This window comes from Dendropsophus ebraccatus, chromosome 8, assembly GCF_027789765.1.
Source record: "Dendropsophus ebraccatus isolate aDenEbr1 chromosome 8, aDenEbr1.pat, whole genome shotgun sequence".
NCBI lineage: Eukaryota > Metazoa > Chordata > Amphibia > Anura > Hylidae > Dendropsophus > Dendropsophus ebraccatus.
The window spans coordinates 118,038,015-118,060,209 of NC_091461.1; the positions used below are offsets into that span (position 1 = coordinate 118,038,015).

Below are 22,195 nucleotides of genomic sequence, written 5' to 3' on the forward strand. Positions count from 1 at the left end.
GTTGACAACCAAGGGAGACATATTTAATATTTCTAGCATGATTTGCATAGCTACAACGCCACCTATCTGTGACTTTATGTACAAATTCTCTTTATTTATTAAATGGTGATCGCATCAACTGCCCATTGTGTGATTGTGGGCCCTCTTGGAGCAGATATGTTTGGGGGTTCTGAGTCAAGGGAAGTTTCAAGGGGTACTCTGCAAAAAAATCTTTTTCTTTTAAAATCAACTGGTGTCGGAAAGTTCTATAGATTTGTATTTTACTTCTATTTAAAAATCTCCAGTCTTCCGGTACTTATCAGCTGCAGAATGTCCTGGTGTATTCTCTCCAGTCTGACACAGTGCTCTCTGCTGCCATCTCTGTCCATGTCAGGAACTGTCCAGAGCAGCAGCAAATCCCCATAACAAACCTCTCCTGCTCTGGACAGTTCCCGACATGGACAGAGGTGGCAGCAGAGAGCACTGTGTCAGTCTGGATAGAATACACCACTTCCTGCAGGACATACAGCAGCTGATAAGTACTGGAAGACTTGAGATTTTTAAATAGAAGTAAATTACAAATCTACATAACTTTTTGACACCAGCTGATGTGAAAGAAAAAGATTTTCGCTGGAGTTCCCCTTAAATGTTGCTAACCCTGTAACCACAGCCCCAATGGACACAAGTAAAGGACAGAATTCATCCATTCAGTCTTTGGATCTGCTCCCAATACTGTGCCTCAGTTTGTTGTTTTGTACCGATATACAGATTTTATTCAGCTAGAAAACCCCGGTATGGCTGCTCATCCTCAGCCCATAATGGTTAAGCACAGTTACTGCACCTGCCTGCCAGGGAAACCCGGTGCCCCTGCGTCGCCATCCAGCCCAGGAATGCCCTAGAAGGAAGATGAAATAAAACAATTAGCGGTAATTAGTAGGAATGAATTGGCTTTGTGTGTAATAAGCAGCACCTGGATAGGAAATGCTGTGGTGCAATATGAACAATTCCCACTACAGACAGACTCTTACATATGGGAACACTTGGCCTTTTCAGATGCTGCGGTCTATTCATTGTACACTATGCCTCTAATTACATTCTAATAATCCCCCCCCAAACAACACGGGAATACCATAGAGATCAGGACCGGTCCCGTGCACACAGTTCCACCATGACTGTAAGAGATTTACATTAACTTCTACATATAATACTAAAAGGGGTAAAACAAAATAAACCTGCTGCAGAGAATAGCATGGTTACCGGTCTGCCCCAGTTCTGAAACATCAAAATCAAAAATCTATTTGTTTTACGATTTTAGTTCTGCACTTCCTGGTTGAGCTGTTACTACATTTCCCAGAATGCATTGCAGAGGTGGGACTCCCATGCACCTTCTTATACACTGTGTCCGGCAACACGAGTGGGTATAAGATGATGAGCTTTAGGCAATGTTCACACGCTGTAATATAACTTTAATGTAAATCATTCTTCAATAATTCATATTAAAGTCTATGGAAACAACAGCCGTTGGTTCACACAATGTATATAATAACGGCTGATGGTCGCATGGTATCAGCTGCTGTATGTCCTGCAGGAAGCAGTGTATTCTTTCCAGCCTGACACAGCGCTCTCTACTGCCACCTCTGTCCAGAGCAATAGCAACTCCCCATAGAAAACCTCTCCTGCTCTGGACAGTTCCTGACATGGACAGAGGTGGCAGCAGAGAGCACTGTGTAAGACTGGAAAAAGTACAGCACTTCCTGCAGGACATACAGCAGCTGATAAGTACTGGAAGACTGGAGATTTTGAATAATTTACAAACTTAACAAATCTCTATAAGGTTCTGACATCTGTTGATCTGAAAACATTTTTTTACCCTTCGGAGTACCCCATTAATACCTTATTTTTTCATGCAGGATTGCTGCAGGGAAAGTGAACATGTCAGTTTTTAGCTGATCCCTACTGATGACATCCAGTTTCTTGCCTCTATGTGAATGCAAATGTTTTTTGTTTCACTACGGTTTGTGATTTTTAAAAAAAGAGACTCTGTCACTAGCTTCATTCCGCCTTAAATGAGGGCGGCATAAACTAGTGACGGAAATGCTGAACAGATCTGTGTATTACTTACATCATTCTGGTCAGCCATTCCCCTCATATGCAGGAGAATGTGCTTTTGGCCATGCCACTAACTCCTCCCCCAGCTGCCTGGACAGCCAAAGCTTTTATAACAGCTGAAGGGCCTAAGTTTGATACCTGTGGTATAGAGAAGTGCTAACTGCTAGAGTGTGCTGGTGCTCATGAATATCCAGGACTACTGGGCTCACACACATAATGGAGAGGACTACTTATTGTCCATGTTATTCAGGAGGAGATCTCTGGATCAGCTGCACAGAACAATATAAGTGATCCATCATGCTGTTCAGCTTCTCTGTCACTAGTTTATGCTACCCTGAGATAGGACACCAGAAACTTGCTGACAGAGTCTCTTTAAGAACAAATTTGACTCCGATCCATATACCAATAAGTATTGAACAACCTCCATCTATAATCCCAGGCACTTCCATTAAAGCTGATGATGAAGAAGATTCAGTATGTGTGAACTTCGAGGTTACGAGACATATGCACCAGTAAAACTTTGGCATCCCGGTGCCGTCTATAACGTGACTGGTTCTGTGAATCTTGGCATCTTGTTTTACTTCCAATGCGCCGGCCAAGCCTCAGTTAATGTGGTTGATTTAATAAGTGAACTGCAGACATGTAAATGGAAAATAACATATAAAATCTTCAAGCTACTGTTACAAATGATTTCTGCTGAAATATGTCGGCAAGAGAGTTATGGATTTTTTTTTCTTTCCTGGAGTGTTTACTGGGAGACAGTGACATGGAGTTATGCGGTGTAAACATGGAGTTGTACTTACTGGCAAAATTAGAGGTTATGAGGAGTCTGTAGTAGGTTAGAGGCTTTTTATGGCAGCCGCATGGTTGGCCATTGATTATAATGGGCCTATCATGTGGCTGACAGGCAGTAAAGTGGCATGCCGCTGTCCTAACCCCACCGCCATTTCATTCTAATGTTTGGCAGGGGTCACGATGATCCCAGCAGTATGCCATCAATATCTTCAGGGAAACAAACATCTATACCCTATAGAACAGGAAACGGGACCTGCGGCCCTCTAGCTGTTGCAAAACTACAATTCCCATCATGCCTGGAGTGGCTCCTGGCCCTTTCAAACTCATCCCCCCATTTAAAGCGACTCTGTACCCACAATCTGACCCCCCCAAACTGCTTGTACCACCGGATAGCTGCTTTTAATCCAAGATCTGTCCTGGCGTCCGTTCGGCAGGTGGTGGTGTTATTTTCCTAAAAAACAACTTTTAAACTTGCAGCCCTGTGTCAAATTGGCATGGCCTAGAGTGTGTGTTCCCTTGACCTGCACCGTCTCTCCGTCCCTCCTCACCATTAGGGATGCCCCTAGAAGGATTTCTTCTAATCACCACTTGTCTGAACACTGCACATGGACTTTAACAATCCAGCACATGTGCAGTTTACAGACAAGTAATGATAAGGAGAAATCCTAATGATGAAGAGGGTGGGGAGGAGGGACAGAGGGGTGTTGCAGGCATGGGGCACAAACACTCTAGTCTATGCCAGTTTGACACAGGGCTGCAAGTTTAAAAGTTGTTTTTTAGGACAATAACTGCGTCACCTGCAGAACGGACCCCAGAACAGATCTTAGATTAAAAGCAGCTATCCGGTGGTACAAGTGGTTTGGGGAGGCAGATTGTGGGTGCAGAGTCGCTTTAACTGACTGCACTGATTAGGAGCACTTACAGTTAAAAAGACAAGAACCAATACTTCCCCCTTAGAGTCATAAAAATGTCTCGCTGCTAAGGTACATGTAACTAGTTTCTAGTTTTTAGTTTTAGTTTTGGGTTAACGTTCCTACATAATACTTACTTTCAGTATTAAGTGCTCTGTGTTTATGGTCAGTGCTCTTTTAATGTTAAGTCACAACTTGCTGCTCGGGAACGAGTATTGATGCACTGCAGCACCGACCTTTCCGTTTTTCTTATCTTACGGATTTGCTCATGCATGTCGTAGAATACAGAACTGCATTGTATTGTTCTTTACATGTAAAAAGTTTTGACAATTTTTGTCGTGACAATGTTATCTTTACTACTTTTTTCTGTCATGTAAAACTCCAATAAAATATATAAAAAAAAAAAAAAAAAAGACAAGACAAGAACCAGTGCCAGCACCCAACGGCACTAGAACATCTAGAATTCTGGACAGCTCCAGGTGCACAACCGTAAACTTTCTAGAATTCTGGATGCCCACATAGGCAGCCCAAGCCAGCGCCACCACCCAGGCAAGTGCCACCGGGTGCTGACGCTGGCTCTTTAACTGTACACACTTCTAATTAAAAGTGCATGCAGTTAAATGCAGCACTGTGTTTGACAGCGGTCTCTTCTGGCTGGAGGTATAATGCTGCTTTGGGCTAGAAAAGTAATTGACAAGGCCGGGAGCCATTGGCTCCAAGCCTTGTCAATTACTCTTCTGGCCGGAGACAGCATTATACTTCTAGCCGGAAGAGGCCGCTTCCTCCCCCCAGCATTGCAGCGCATAAGTGATGTCACTTGCGTGCTTGCAAAGCCAAAAGACATACAGAGAAGTTGGTCAGGAGCACCGCTGCAGCAGGTGAGTATAGCTCAATTTTTATGGTCAGGAAATACTGATGGTTTCCTGAAGCTTTCTGATCAGTGTTTCCTGACTGTAAAAACGACCATGGAAGTGTGAAGGGGGCCTCGATCTTTGGAAATCTTTCTGACCACACCTCTTTCACTAACTCCATCCGCTTGTGCAAAAATTGTGCAAATATATTGCGTTTTTAAATTTGCTTAGATCACTGTCGATCACCGTGGGATTCCACAGTAATTTAAGTTTGGTTCATCAGAACTGCGAGAGGTCTGTATACCGTGACCGTAAACTGCAGATGTTTTACGACCTTCTATAACCAGTCCTATTATTCGATTATTCCGATTTTATTAGGACGGTAATTATTAAAATTGCTGGTTTTAAAGACGTGAGGGATTTTTTTTCCAGGCCCTTCTCATAAATACCGATATAAGCGAAGCTGATGTGGTGCGAACGCGTCGCTGACACATGGAAGATGGAGATTTTGGCAATAAAACACAATTACTAAACGCGAACAAAAACTCAACATCAAAGCCCAAAACTTTCCATAAAGATTTCTAGACTTATCTGCATTTTACTGCCCATTTATTTGCAAAAAGTCTCAGCCGCAAAAGATCTGTGCAATTGTCCATCACTGCAGCCTCTCCAGCAAAATAGAGAAATTCACCAGAAATGTTATGGACATTGGAAACATGTATCTGTTATATATTGTGCACCCTAAGCTGTGGGCAGAAATGTATGGGGGGGGGGGGGGGGGGGGGTGAATATACTATCTTTTTTTTTTTTTTTTAGTTTTCTATGTTTAAATCAATGTTATACATATAGCCACTAGGTGTCTCCCTTCCTGTCACACTGCACTTCATACTCCATCCATGACAATATTTGGTCTTCTCTCTGTTCGAAAAAAGTGACAAAACACAGGAAGTCCCAGTTCTTTGCATGCTCAGAGACATGGCTTGGTATTGATTGACAGCCATTCCTGAGCTTGCACGGAGCGGGACAAGTCTTTACTGTGCATGTGTACAGCTGCTGCATATCCACATTCAGTAGCAGAGAATCCTGGGGGTGCTTGCATTTTATGGTCAGCTCTCCTGTCACACAGCATTAAAACAACTGATACACTGTAAGGAAAAAAAAAAATCTTACTTCTTTTCCCATAGGGAAACAATCTGTCAGTGTGCATATCGCTTTATTCAAATAAGGTCAGTAAGGACCCTCATAATAATTACCGGTGGGGGTTCCAGCTGTCGGACCCCAAACAGGCACCTGAAGGTTATAAAGAATAAATAGAGAGGATCCACAGCTTCCATAAAACTTATTTATCTCTATTTTGTCACATAAAAACTGGATATAAAGTTTAAAAATTGACCCAGACATGTTTTGGAAACATCCCTTAATCATGGCAACATGACTGCCATGATTAAGGGATGTTCCCGAAACACGTCAGCGTGAATTTATAAACTTTGAATCTAGTTTTCATGTGCTGAAGTAAAGATTAATAAGTTTTATGGAAGATGTGGATTCTCTCCGTTATTTCTCATGGACTTTGCAGACGTACGGCCCAAGCCATCCACGTGCTCCTTCCAAGAAACCCGCTGCTAACTCCAAGAGTCCGGTATGGTGAGCTGACAACTCATCTGTATCTAAAGGTAAGTATGATCTTATATGTTCTGTAGGTGTCATATAACAGATCTCAATCACAACTATCTATGTAACAAAATACAAACCCACCCTAGAAGGCGAGAGCGGACGTGTGACATAGCGGCAGCTGAGAGCGGCGGGGATCATTGCTTTTCCAGCACAGTGTGCAGAGATTGATGACACATGGCAGGTATTATGAAGTCGTCCCGGCCCCACAGGACCGCTGTAATCCATGCTCCAGATTAACAACTACATTGGTGCTAATATATTTTATCAGCACAAATATGAGACAGGGCTGTAGGCGATGAACAGCTGCTCGCCAATCCATTCTAATAACCTCTTCTTGGATATTAATTGAAGCACACCTCGACTTGTTATAGCACATACTGGAAGTTGCTAAAAGCATTTTTTTTTTTTTCGGAAAAAAAAACACAGACATTTTTCAATAAAACAAAAAAATATATAAAAAGAGTTATACCGATGAATGCAGATTGTGATGTCGTCATCGGAGGATATTTATTACTTTCACGTCGGTCTTAAAAGGGTACTCCAGCAAAAATATTTATCTTTCAAATCAACTGGTGTCGGAAAATTATACAGATTTGTAATAAACTTCTATTAAAAAAATCTTCAGTCTTCTGGTACTTATCAGCTGCTGTATGTCCTGCAGAAAGTGGTGTATTCTTTCCAATCCGACACAGTGCTCTCTGCTGCCACCTCTATCCATGTCAGGAACTGTCCAGAGCAGGAGAGGTTTTCTATGGGGATTTGCTGCTGCTCTGGACAGTTCCTGACATGGAAAGAGGTGGCAGCAGAGAGCACTGTGTCAGACTGGAAAGAATACAAGAGTTACAGCAGCTGATAAGTCATGGAAAACTGGAGATTTTTTTTTTTTTTTAATAGAAGTAAATTACAAATCTCTGGCACTTTCTGACACTAACTGACTGATAAATCATTGGGGTACCACTTTAAATAAAGCCCCACCCTCATTCATCCTAACGCATTTAGTAAGAGGTGCGCATCTCTTTGTAAATTCAGCGGGACCTGCGCCTGTTGAATGGCGGGGCAGAAATTCTGACTCCTGCCATGACACCTGCCTGTTTCCAGGCCAGTAAGCGGCTGATCTGGAAATCTTAGGAGTCCAGTGGGTTCTAATTAGTGATTGATGGTCTTCCCTGTATTAGCGCATACAAAGTTAACTGGCAATTACTTAGCAGGACCGCCCACTGGACTCCTAAGCTCAGAATGATATGATAGTTAGATAAATATCTTACTAGTTATATGGAGTTATATAAGCAAAGTTTTATATCCATCTGCTGAGCTCCTCCTGCTCTATGTTATGCTGTCCACAGATTCACCTGTATTTTTAAAGGGATATTCCGCTCAAACATATCTTTTCAAATACGGTCAGAAAAAATAGCCCATTCCTTCCTTTCTGCGCTCCCCCAATGTCATTATACAGTATGTTTGGGTCCTAGCTGAACAATCCTTGTCTGGGGGTGACAGCCAGCTCAGCCAATCACTGACTGAGACGGCACAGCGCCGTGGCCAGTGATTGGCTGAGCAGGCTGTCACTCATAGACGAGTCTGTCTCAGAAATGTTGGAGTTATAACCAACTATAAAGGACAAGACATGCCAATAATACTGGGTGGCACTTCCTTAGTAAATCCAAAACACTAAACCATAATGTGAATGAATACATTTTATTGATGGTACAAAAAGACTACAAGTGAAGACACACAGAATAAAATTAGAGATGAGCGAACCCGAACGATCGGTATTTGATTAGCGGTGGCTGCTGAACTTGGATAAAGCTCTAAGGTTGTCTGGAAAACATGGATACAGCCAATGACTATATCCATGATTTCCACATAGCCTTAGGGCTTTATCCAACTTCAGCAGCCACCGCTAATCAAATGCCGAAAGTTCGGGTTCTGATCGACTCGGGCATGCTTGAGGTTCGCTCATCTCTAAATAAAATCAATGAAAAAAACAGAGACACACAAGGGACCGTGTACAATAACCACGATGCCAAGCCCCCCTTACATGTATAGAGTATGATGTCCTCAACTGGTGCTAATGAAAGAATCAGATATATACAAAGGACACACAGATTGGAAATGTGGGTGTAGGATCGTCTCAGCTGGGACCTGAAAATGCCATAGGAGGATACCAGAGGAACGTGAAGAGGTAAGAATAGGCTGTTTTTCTCACCATGGACAGCTATACTTGTTATGTGTGAGCGGAATACCCCTTTAATGTGACAAGTTCTTTTTAGGTTAAAGGGAATCTGTCAATAGGTGTATACTGCCTTAAAGGAGGGCGGCATAAACAAGTGACAGAAATGCTGAAGAGATCGGTGTATTACTTACATCTTTCTGTTTAACCGTTCTCCTAATTTGCAGGAGAATAGGATTCTTGCCACACCCCTCCCCCCGCCCTCCAGCTGCTGATTGACAGTTGTCTGCCTATACACAGAATAGATAGATAACTGCCAATCAGCAGCTGGTGGGCAGAGTTTTCTACTTCTACTTCTCATGAATATTCAGGACTACCGTGCTTACGCACATAATGTAGAGGACTACGTATTGTTCATGTTATTCAGGAGGAGATCTCTGGATCAGCTGCACAGAACAACGTAAGTGATCCATCATTCTGTTCAGCTTCTCTGTCACTAGATTATGCTACTCTGAGGATAGGACAACATAAACCTTAAAGAGTCTTTTTGTGTAATAGACAGATATGCTGGGGGTCTGACAGAGCAAGAAACCACTCTGTGTGAAGCTTTCCCCTCTGGCTCACAGAGAAGTCCCTATCTATTTGACCTAATGACCAATGTGGAGACAGGCTGGTTTATGGAGACAACCCCTTTAAATCACAAGACTGGATGGGCCCTCTGGGAATATGCTGCAGTATACGGCGACATATCTTTTTTCCGACATACAAACATCATACACCAAAAAGGGAAGATGAAGCGGCTCTTAGGTGCAGATACTTCACAAAACCAATGCAAACCTGCCCTGTGTGAATACGGCCTAAAAAGTGAAAGTACTGAATTAGTATCGCAATGTGACAATCGGACGTTACTTTCAGGTACCTTGGATATACTGAAAAGAATAAATCTAAGAAAATATAAGCAAATCAAGTCTGTTAATAAAATATAGACACATACCTTCTCTCCTGGCAGGCCTGGTGGTCCCGGATAACCTTTAGGACCCTACAGAGAGAATAAAACACTGTCAACTCTGCATATGTACAATTAAATATATAGTAAAAGTAGATTCCTCAAATACTAGAACTCAAATAAGCAAATCCATTTAATGGTGTATATAAGATTAATAAAAAAAGGGCTGCTTTTCTACAGAAACAGCGCCACCCCTGTCTAGGGGCTATGTCTGGTATTGCAGTCCAAATCACTTAAATATACCTCATCCAACCATACCTCATCCAAAATATACCTCATCCAACCCATGGACAAGGCTGGCACTGTTTCTGGGGTAATAAAAACAGAACCTGTTTATAGTCTAATTGAACCCCTTCTTTTAATTGAAACCATGAGCCATATTTACTAATACCACAGACAGAGTATTAGATAGATAAAATAGCGTCAGATTTATTACAGTTAGACAAGAGGAGGGACCTATACGACCTAAAGGGGACCTGTAGCTAACCCCCTAAAATGAGATGTTACTATCATTAAAAGGAGAATTCGGGTGAAGATTTTTATTAAAAGTACTGTATTGTCCCCCAAAAGTTATACAAATCACCAATATGCACTTATTACGGGAAATGCTTATAAAGTGCTTTTTCCCTGCACTTACTACTGCATCAAGGCTTCACTTCCTGGATAACATGGTGATGTCACTTCCTGGATAACATGGTGATGTCACGACCCGACTCCCAGAGCTATGCGGGCTGTGACTGTTGGAGAGGATGATGGCAGAGAGATGCTCAGTGTCCCTCCAGTGCCCTGTGTCCCTCAGTGTCCCCTTGCCATCATCCTCTCCAGCAGCCACAGCCGCACAGCTCTAGGAGTCGGGTCATGACATTACCATGTTATCCAGGAAGTGACATCACCATGTTATCCAGGAAGTGAAGCCTTGATGCAGTAGTAAGTGCATGGAAAAAAGCTCTTTATAAGCATTTCCCATAATAAGTGTATATTGGTGATTTGTATAACTTTTGGGGTGCAATACAATACTTAAATAAAAGTTTTCACCTGAACAGATAAGGATCCCCTGATCACATGGCTTTTTGCAATTTTATGATTGCCTCCCATTCCCAAGGTTTATGATTTGACAATTCAGTAAATAGTCACATGGGCGTGGACTTAATATTGGGAGTGGCTATACAGTCGGGTACAGTCAGGTGTCAATGTTTTACACTGCTTTACCCTGAGGGATGTGTATGCCTTATTCACACCCCTACTGTACAATCCTGCCTATCACCTTCTATTATTAAAATTAAAGGTGTACTCCAGCAATTTATTTTTTTATTTCAGATCAACTGGAGCCAGAAAGTTATATACATTTGTAATTTACTTCTAATCTCCCAGCACGTATCAGCTGCTGTATGCCCTGCAGGAAGTGGTGTATTCTCTCCAGTCTGACACAGTTCTCTCTGCTGCCACCTCTGTCCATGTCAGGAACTGTCCAGAGCAGGAGAGGTTTTCAATGGGGATTTACTGCTGCTCTGGACAGTTCCTGACATGGACAGAGGTGGCAGCAGGGAGCACTGTGTCAGACTGGAGAGAATACACCACTTCCTGCAGGACATACAGCAGCTCATAAGTACTGGAAGACTGGAGATTTTTAAATAGAAGTAAATTACAAATCTACCGTATATAACATTCTGAAACCAGTGGATTTGAAAGAAAAAGATTTTCGTACCGCTTTAAAGGGAAACGCTCAGCAGGAGTTCTACTTTAACCTTCAAAAAAATAAAATAAAAATCTGGAGCCAAACACCATAGTTTACGTATTTATTTAGGTCTGTCACCACTAACCTGGACAATGCCCCATAGACTGCGGCTCCAGTTATATCTGTATGGATTAGTTTCACCAAGTTGGAAACAAGTCAAAGGTCATTTAAAAAATACTAAATATGTCTCTGTGCCCGTTGTGAACATGACTTGATTTGGTGGATGCTGAGCATCTGGTGTTGCATATATGGGCCGTGATTTACAGCGCACTATGTCTGGGATAGTACATCAGTACAAACGCTTGGAACAAGATGAGAGGGGATAACAAATTCAAGATTTTCTTTATTCTTCCTTTTACTTTAAAGCCCTTTAATATTATCAGTAAAGCGACTTCTCTCATCAGCCATTAATAAGGAGAGGTGTCTCGCTGAAACGATGAAGACAATGTAAATGGAGCGGCTACATGGACAGTCCAGACACTAATGTGCACAGTCATCTTTAGGAAATAGGAACCAGGCCGAGGTTTTAGAACAATAACAGGTTAACCAATTGGTGAAAGATTTCTGCCTAGAGGCTAATAGCACCAAGGTAATGTGTGAGTAATTGTAGTGCCGGACAGAGGTCAGATAGCATACAGCTAGATACAAACTGCATAAAACGCTAGACACTGTGTGCATACATTACATTACTGATCCTGTATTATACTCCAGAGCTGCACTCACTATTCTGCTGTGGGGGGGGGGGGGGGGGGTCACTGTGTACATACATTACATTACTGATCCTGAGTTACATCTTGTATTATACTCCAGAGCAGCACTCACTATTCTGCTGGGGGGGTCACTGTGTACATACATTACATTACTGATCCTGAGTTACATCTTGTATTATACTCCAGAGCTGCACTCACTATTCTGCTGGGGGGGTCACTGTGTACATACATTACATTACTGATCCTGAGTTACATCCTGTATTATACCCCAGAGCTGCACTCACTATTCTGCTGGTGGGGTCACTGTGTACATACATTACATTACTGATCCTGAGTATGACTGTATCCAGGACTCCCTAGGGCGGCATCCAACTTCTTCAGCCACCGCTAATCAAATGCTGCACACTCAGGTTTAGATGAAGAGCAAAGGCAGCACAGTATGGGGACAAGTCTTATTAACTCTTACTGGCTGAAATGGGTCCCCCCACCTCTCCCACATCACTTGCACTCACAGCAGCCATCAATCGCTGTAAGGATTCCATCATGAATACTGGATATGTATACCTGTCCCTATACTGTTCTCCTCTCCTTCTTCTTCCCTATAGTCTGACTACAGTTCTGCATTGAATCTTATCCATTAGCTGGTGTGGCAGCTCAGGGTTAGTCACTGGCGTGGGGCCCAGAAGCGGCCCATAGACAAGACCTACAAAAGTTAAATGTAGTAGGAAGGTGAGGATGGCACTCCAGTGGTCGGTGGTGCTTGTTGTGGCAATAACCAGCAAGATGTAGAGAAAAGCCCGGCACTCACCAAATCGTTATCTTCATTGATTTAGTGCAGAATGCATCAATATTACAGAAGTACGCTTTTCAACCAAGCATGGCCTTCTCGGCAAAATCGTGCACTGCTGTAATATTGATTCTGCATTCTGCACTAAATCAATTAAAAAAACAATTTGGCTATTTTACACCCTGAGGTATTTTCTGGCCTGGAGGGGTATAGTTTGGCCTAAGCTATTTTACACCTCAGGATATAGTTTGGCCTGGAGGGGTATAGTTTGGCCTAAGGTATTTTACACCACAGGGTATAGTTTCCCTAGGCTATTTTACACCTTGGAGTATAGTTTGGCCTAGGGTATTTCACACTCCGAGAGTACTTTGGCCTGGAGGGGTATAGTATAGCCTAGGCCAAACTATACCTGGGTATAAGGTGGGTGGGGGTTATTTTGGCCTTCTACACCACACTTTTCTCTACACACTACACATGGTAAAGGCCATGGCGCAATATGGTAATCAGATATCATTTTGCTTTTTTGTACAAACACAGTGTGAGCCACATTATAGAATGTATCATATCAAGAGAGTCTGGAAATACCTTAAACCTGACTACACTAGAACATAGTATTCAAATCAAATACAAAGACGGACATTTAATGACTCTTATACCAGTCATAGAGGTTACCAATGAACGGCCATAGGGATAAGATGCTTTTGGATTGTCCACAAAGAGACAAAAACCTGCAACAATGTAACATGTACTGATCAACAAATGCCAACATAAATAGGTAGAAACCCTATATCGTGGTCATTAACATTCCTGATCTCTGCCGCTACATGCTCACTGCTACCCCAGCGTACAGGAAAGCCATTTGTCATGTCACCTTTTATCTTGACACTCCTACCGAGAGAACAAATTATTTTATCCTGGAAATGTTACTATCCAACAACTTAGTAACCAACAAAAGGCACACACCCAGCAGTAGCCTGCTCACGCCAGGCCAACAAAAGACACACACCCAGCAGTAGCCAGCTCACACCGGGCCAACAAAAGACACACACCCAGCAGTAGCCTGCTCACACCGGGCCAACAAAAGACACACACCCAGCAGTAGCCAGCTCACGCCGGGCCAACAAAAGACACACACCCAGCAGTAGCCAGCTCACGCCGGGCCAACAAAAGACACACACCCAGCAGTAGCCAGCTCACACCGGGCCAACAAAAGACACACACCCAGCAGTAGCCAGCTCACACCGGGCCAACAAAAGACACACACCCAGCAGTAGCCTGCTCACACCGGGCCAACAAAAGACACACACCCAGCAGTAGCCAGCTCACACCAGGCCAACAAAAGACACACACCCAGCAGTAGCCAGCTCACACCAGGCCAACAAAAGACACACACCCAGCAGTAGCCAGCTCACGCCGGGCCAACAAAAGACACACACCCAGCAGTAGCCTGCTCACACCGGGCCAACAAAAGACACACACCCAGCAGTAGCCAGCTCACCCCGGGCCAACAAAAGACACACACCCAGCAGTAGCCTGCTCACACCGGGCCAACAAAAGACACACACCCAGCAGTAGCCAGCTAACTCCAGGCCAACATCCAGCCGTGGTCAGCTCACACCCGGCCAACAGGCCAACATCCAGCAGTAGCCAGCTCACACCGGGCCAACAAAAGACACACACCCAGCAGTAGCCAGCTCACACCGGGCCAACAAAACACACACAGCCGGTAGTAGTCAGCTCATACCGGGTCAACAGGCCAGCATCCAGCAGTAACCAGCTGACTCCGGGCCAAGAGGCCAACATCCAGCAGTAGCCTGCTCACACCGGGCCAACAAAAGACACAAACCCAGCAGTAGCCTGCTCACACCGGGCCAACAAAAGACACAAACCCAGCAGTAGCCTGCTCACACCGGGCCAACAAAAGACACACACCCAGCAGTAGCCAGCTTACACCAGGCCAACATCCGGCAGTAGCCATCTCACTTCGGGCCAACAGGCCAACATCTGGCAGTAGCCAGCTCACACCAGGACAACATTTGTCAGTATTTATTTTTGCAGGTATTAGACGGATCTTGCATGCCCAGAGCATAGCCGTATTATACGCCATGGAGAGGCCATAGTGTACATACAGTGTAGGGTCTGCCTCGATATGAGTCCACCTTATCGTGGTGAGGCAGTTTACGCTGTTTGCAAATAGTAACCAAGAGACTCATTATTTTTGTGGGAATTTTTTGGGCAGTTGGGGGGGCTGCTTTTAATTATTTTCATGTCTATGGTGGGTCTGTATCTTGCTGTTGCGGTGAGCTGTTGCATTTTTCTGTGTTTTTGTGTGTTGTCAGTAGCCAGCTCACACAGCATTCCCCAGTCTGCCAACTTCACAGCTGATATCCCCCAGCTTTAGGTATATTGTAGGAGTGTATCCGATAACTAGCTTGTTGACTGTAACTAATAAAATCCCGGAGCTCTGGGATATCATACAGGCCAAAACTCACGGGTGAGAAAAGATGTAATTTAATATATTTAAAGGGGATGCAAATTTCTATGCAAATTATACATGTATATTGTTAAATGGAACTGGATATATTGAAAATGTAGTCTGATCTGCCATGATTGTGTTCTAGAGCGAGAGGAGCTGAGCAGATTCATATATAGGTTTGTGGGAAAAGTTCCAGGATAACATGTAAACCTCTGCTTATTCTGGACTATGTAGTCAAGCGGGTGGTCCTACTCAGCACTTCCCTAGGCTCGGCCGTCGGCTTGTCAGCCTGCTGCCTTTGAACTCCAGAAGTTTCCCAGGACTCGCTCCAGCTTTTCCAGACACCTGGAGAGGAATGGCCAGAGTTCAAAGGCAGCAGGCTGACAAGCTGACGGCCGAACCTAGCAAAGCGCTTTCCTTCTCTAGTACTGTAAATTTGCTCACCTCTAATTAAAAGGGGTTGAAGCATGACACAAAATTAGTAACATTAGGGGGGATTTACTAAGCTTACACCAGAGGCGTACGCCAGGGAGAAGGTGCAGATTTGCCCCTTCTCCCTGGCGTATGCATCCCATGCGCCCCGCTCGCCCGATGGGTGGGCTGGCGGAGCTTGTGAGGGGCGTAATGAGGCGGGGAGGAGGCGTGGCCTCCTCCCACGCCTCATTTATCATGATTTACACCTGCTCGCAGGCGCAAATTATGATGTAAATCTACACCTGCTGGAAGCGTGTGCCTCTTAGCGTATTCTGCCTGGAAAAAGGGGGCGGGCTTAATATAAGACTTGTACGCCGGTCTTCATAAATCCCCCCTAGATGTGTGCCACATACATTTATGTATGTAAGTAGTAAATTTTTTGTAAAATAACTAAATCACTGCACTGTTTTTCCCCACCATGGATGAACTCACTTCCTGGTTTCCTCACTAAACTGTGACCCTGCTGTAGCCATGCAACAGTGCACACGCTTTCCCACAATTCCCTTTGCTCGTAGACTCAGTGGAGACCAACTGACAGTACTTTCTGGAGATCGCAGTTGAACTGCGCATGCCTGACCACCTCAGTGGGTCATAACCAAGGGCAGTAGGTTATTGAAACAATGCAGGAAAAAAAAACCTGTTGTCTTGCAACAGCTGGAGGGCAGAAGGTTCCTTATCTCGGACCTATATCAGTGACCATAGGAAATTGGAGGTAATTTTCATTAACAAGAATTTGCTTTCATGGGTTGTCTGTTCTAAACTCTGTTCTGCCTTTATATACAAGCAGTTATTATACCTTTTGACCTGGAGGTCCACGATCTCCCATTAAACCAATCAGTCCAGGATCTCCCTGTAACACAAAATCAAGGATTTTAATAAATGGTATGATTAAAAACCTATCATTATAAGCCTATAATTAAAGAGCGGCCCAGCGGCTCAGTGGTTAGCACTGCTGCATTGCCGCCATGTGTCGTGGTCTCTAATTCGACTGAGGGGTTTGTATGTTCTTCATCTGTTTGCGTGGCTTCCTATACAACGTGCATTCAGATAGACCCCATTGGGGGGCAGGGACTGATGGTAATCTCTATGCAGCTCCATGGATTATAGAGCAAATAACTACAGTATGTAATAACCATAGTGATTGAGATTGGAAAGAATTGGTTATTAGCAGTCTCAGCCAGTTCCAAAGAAATGATTACCAGTGGCTGAAGTTCTTGGATACAGCCCTAGGGAGTCGTGGAAAACATGGATACAACCATAGGCTATAGACTGTATGCATCTTTTTCAGGACTCCCTAGGGCTGGAACGTTCCCCAAAATACAACTATAGGGTGATAGTACCTTTGGGCCCGGTGGAGCTTGCCCCGGTGACAATCCTGGATCTCCTTTTGGACCCTGTCGGACAGATCAAAAACCTTTTATTAAATACAGGAAACAAGACAATCCATTATAATGTAATTCCTGTATATAGAACTCGTCCACATAATATATTCATAGAAAAACATAAAAGCATTTACTTCTTTTTCCAACATGTTTCTAACAGCTGCCAACACTCAATGTAACTGTACCATGTGGGATAAGTAAGACCTTCCGCCTCCAAGAATTACTTTTCTACCAAAGATAAACAGAATGGTTCTTGTCAGAACTCTCTGCCCCCATATACAACCATCCATCACTAACCCAAGATAACCATGGTGACCTCATCTATGTATACACAGGTTTCATGCGATAAAACTTACATCCATATTACATGACAGGTGCTGGGGCCTAATCAAATATTCTGACATAGCTGCAGAACCCCCTCACGGCTGATCTTAACGGAGATCACCATAGGGGCCGATCGTGGATTACGGAGGTATTCTTCCCTAGAAGCATTGCCTGAAGGATAGAATACACGGCCATACAAACTGACCATCTGGCAGAACATGGACTGTCTACAGCCACCTACTACAGAATGAAGAGAGCGCTGTGAGCTGCCATATGTGGTCACATTTGCTAATCCTGTTGGGTGTTATTTTATATGGGGACAATTGTTTTCTATTTAGCAAACACATTATTTAAAAAAAAAAAGAAAAAAAAAAGAGACTTAAGGTTTGCAGGTAGGGATGGTCCGAACCCGCCAAGGTTCGGGTTCGGCTGAACCCGAACACTCGGCATCGGATCCCCGCTGTCTGCCCGCTCCGTGCAGCGGGCGGATCCAGCGGGAGGACCGCCTGGAAAACTGGGATACAGCCTATGGCTATGGCTGTATCCCAGTTTTCCAGGCGTTCCTCCCGCTGCACGAAGCGGGCAGACAGCGGTAATCATTGCGGAGGGTTCGGGTTCGTACGAACCCCGTCCGAACCAGGTTCGGACCATCCCTATTTGCAGGTTTATGTCAAGAGTCATGCTTTTTAACTGCAAAAAAAGGCAAACAGTAAGCAAGACAGGAATGTCAAGAAAGACATAAAAAAGTGGCATGAAAATGAAAACATAAAATTCTAAAAAGGCTAAAATGTACTGAGCTAAAATACACAACAACCTAATGAGACAAGACATACAAATTTGTGGTCTATGTGGTCCCTACAAGGGACACCAAATCCCTCTTCTCAGCAGGTTAAAGAATACAAAGAAAGCTTTCCCCAACCTTTCCATGGGAACGTTGAGCCCCCTGTAATGTCCACACCTGTTTAGTGCGGTTCTCTGCCCCTAAAGCAAACCAAGACTGGGCTTTTGGCCATGGTTCAGTGTTCATGTTTCTTACCAGTCTGAACTCTGCCTTATTCTAGCACTTGCTATGATTGGCAGGTACCACTTCACCCATCTGGTTTCTTTTGCTAGTCCTAGCTGGGATGCAGATGGTTTAGACTGAGTAGTGATGGACAGTCGCCTTCTCCACTTATCTTCATTCCCTTTCAGTCTGTGTTCTGTGTAGTGTGGATGTCAGAGGGCTGGTCCAATCACACCCTGGACTGGGACTCTATCATCTCATAAGTAGTCCACTTGTGCTCTTGGACATGGCTTGTAATAGTTTTTTGTGGTTTGAGCTTCATGTTGGATTGCTTGGTATTTTGACCTCTTTGCCTGACCTTCTGACCTCCCTTTTTCCTGCTGTTCTTGTACTGTTCTGCAATATCCTGGTTGACCTGTACCTGCCCGATTATTCTTTATCTTGTCTCTTTCTCTGTTTCACTCAACTAGTGAAGGGAATTTCACCCAGTTGTCACTGATCACCTATGGTCAGACTGTCTAGTTGAGGGGCCTAACGGTAAGGCTCACACTGTCTGTTTGTCCCTGTCTTCCATCCGGGTCCTGGGTTCCCTTACACCCTCATGGTATAATGGAGAGGTTGAGTGGTCTATTATAAGGCTGAGTTCCTATTATTATGGTCAGTATTTGATCCTCATTTGGGTTACTATTTTACCCCAAACCAAAAGAGGAACCAACATAGGAGAAAGGTATCATGGAAATCTTTGCATTCTGGACCCACTCCTGTTTGTTAAACAGTGACCAAAATTAGCTGGAAAAAGAGAATAAAAGTTGACCTTAATCTATGTGTGAACCTAGCCGAAGCCAACTCCTATCATAACCCTCTAAAACATACATCTGAATGCTCACTAGTAAACTGGCCTGAAGTTCTTCCCCTCTTTTATAGCACATAATGCCCTGTATTCAAAGCAGATCCATTATAGCCCACGGCTCCTCTAGAACATTGTATTCATAGCCTTCAGCTACCTGAGCAATCTTTACAAGGACGGTTTCTAGGAAAAATCTAGAATACGGTCAAGTTTATTGAAAGCCATTTGTTTGGTTTGGAACGTTCCCCAAACCGATTTCTCTCATGCTTTTTCCGCACTCTGCAATCATAAAACCACCATAAATACCAGACTATCTCATTGCTGGTTCAAACATAGCTGTGTTTAGGCTGAAGAGCAGCTTGTATGTATAATCATCCCAAATTACAAGCTACTGTTGGGAAAGAGAGTACAAAAAAGACATCTTAATGTTCCCCGGAGCGTTTCACATTAGCGGTCTACAGATGAGAGATCTGAAAGCTCTACACTTACAGAAATACACACTACATGGCCAAAAGTATGTGGACACCTGACCATCAGACGTATAGGAGCTTGGTGGACACTAGAGATGAGCTCAACTGGAGCGTGCTTGAGTCCGATTGTTCGGTATTGGAATATCGGTGGTGAAGAAGCAGCTCTAAGGCTGCCTGGAAAACATGGATGCCACCATAGGCTTTATCCATGTTTTCCATGCCACCAGTAATCAGATGCTGACCAATTGGCCTCCCGCATGTTTGAGTTGCGCTCATCTCTAGAGGCCACCCCATCCCATTCTAGAACCATGACCTCTAAAACCATTCTAGAACACTCTTCTGCAAAGGCTTTCCACAACATTTTTCAAGGGTGTTTGTCGGAATTTGTGTCCAGCCAAAAAAGGAATTTCTAAAAGTCAAACACTGATCTGATGTTGGACGTGAAGATCTGGCTCATGAATGAAGTCCCAATTCATCACAGAAGCAATGATAGAGTTTGGGTTAGGAACCTCTGTGGGCCACTCAAATACATCTAAACTCAATCTCGATTTAGCATTTGGTGGTTCCATTCTTCTTCTTGGAGCCCTATCGAGTAGAACACCCACTAAAGGGCAGAATATGTCTTATGGTTTAATTGCTTTTATGTTAAACAAATTTAAGAAATGTTTTCGTTTTTTTTTTATCTGCACTTTAATTTTTGTATAAAAACTCAATACCAAGTGGGTGTTACCAGCTGGGGGGGGGGGTGTCCCTACACTATAATATACTATCCAATCAGGGCTCACAGTGCCAGACTGTAAAGGGACCCCCCCCCCAATTGGTAACACCCACATGGCTATTGAGTCATTCATCCCTTGAAAGAATAACGGAGGAGCGGCACATCCCACAGCTATAAGAATAGGTGATCCAGAATTGTTATTTCATGGCGAATACAAGGATTTACTAACACAGACAGGTCAGGGGTGGTGACAGGTTCCCTTTAAATGAGTTAAAAAGCTATCCCCATTGACAGGATAGCTGATGAGTGTGGGGGGGGGGGGGGGGGGGGGTCCATCAGCCCTGAGAATGGAGGTCAACTTTCTCTTCTTTCTAACATAACATTTCATCCTAGAATATTCCCTTTAAATCAGAGATGGGGAACCTTTCCCTATCCCTGCATTAAATAAAAGCATAAGGCAATAGTCACCCTAAGTAGTTGTCCAGTGTCTCTTTGCTGTGGTTCAATGAGGGGCTTCCCAGCGTAGATCACATGTTCTCAATGCACCGACTTGATGGGCGCACTTTATTACATACACGTGCCCACCTAAACAAGCTGCACTGTAAACCATGGAGGAAAGTAGCGCAGCAGGCAGTGATATATAGACCGTAAAGAGAGCACTACCCAGAAGTAAGGACCCAAAATGGAGCCAGACTGTAAAAACGTCAGGCACCTTGAGGTTAGGAGCCGTAATTATACCTGTGTTTGATTAAGACGAGCGATTATACAATGAGCAAAAGGGTTTAATCCTTTTATATGGAAGATTATTCTGCAGCTGCTTGGGTTTACATAGGAAACATTTTATGTTAGGTTCTATTATTTTTATCTCTTTTGTATAAGAGCTCTTTGGAGCTTTGTTATGGCTGTGTAACACATGCTCGGTGTATGATTACAAGCACATGCGACACACTGCTCTCCAATACCCAGACAACACAATTACTTCACTTCAAAGCTTTTTACTATGACTGGCTCGGATTCAGTGAATGAAATGAAGACATATGTCTAATAAACCACAACAAAGTCACTGTTTCCAGATCGGATTGTGTCTTATTCCTTACAATCAGATGAGGGGGCGCTCCAGCTTATCAGTTGCTCCTCCGCGCCGCCCGCCATTTACCCGTCACTCCCTCACACGCAATCTATCAGTCATCCCTCACTCCAGAAAAACGTACCGCTCAATCTCCACATGTCATCCATCATTCTTTTCATGCAAAACTGTTGTAAATATTTACGGCTTTAGCACCATTTTGCACATTTTTTTCTCTCTTAAAGCGGTAGTTCTAGGAAGAGGGGTTTTTTAAATGTTTTTTCCTCCATTTAAGTTCAGGGGGTGCTAGTATGCATTAAGGAGGGCCACCTGGTGCATGGAGTCGAGGCAAAGCTTCATGGGAATAAATATGCAAAGTAGCTCTCCCCTAGAAGGACGAAAACTGTCTCTCCGGTGACACCTATAGGTAAATATTACGAAGGTCATGTCCCATCCATAAAAGAGCCTTATGGACAATGTTCTATGGGAAAATACTATGCAAATTAGTTCTCCTCCAGAAGGAAGACTGAAGTGACACAATTATCTCTATAGTGTCATCTATAAGTAACTAAATCAAATGTCCAGCCTTGAAACATGATTAGGGATATTAGCCATGGAAACTGACTGCACGAATATACATATATCTGCTATCAGTTTCCAGATCACACAGCAGTACATACTTACCTAGTGCGCTGCTGTTGTGATCTG

At 43.7% G+C, this 22,195-nt stretch overlaps 1 protein-coding gene across 3 annotated transcripts in view; it reads right to left on the reverse strand.

Annotated features, from left to right (window-relative positions):
- Nucleotides 1–22,195, reverse strand: part of COL24A1 (collagen type XXIV alpha 1 chain) — a 186,625-nt gene that overhangs the window by 103,830 nt on the left and 60,600 nt on the right. For all 3 annotated transcript variants that reach the window (XM_069981559.1, XM_069981558.1, XM_069981560.1), the window contains 4 exons: nt 17,018–17,071; nt 16,474–16,527; nt 9,484–9,528; nt 821–874 (listed from right to left, as the gene is read on the reverse strand). In XM_069981559.1, coding sequence (XP_069837660.1) covers nt 821–874; nt 9,484–9,528; nt 16,474–16,527; nt 17,018–17,071 — 207 coding nt within the window. The remainder of the gene's footprint in view (nt 1–820; nt 875–9,483; nt 9,529–16,473; nt 16,528–17,017; nt 17,072–22,195) is intronic.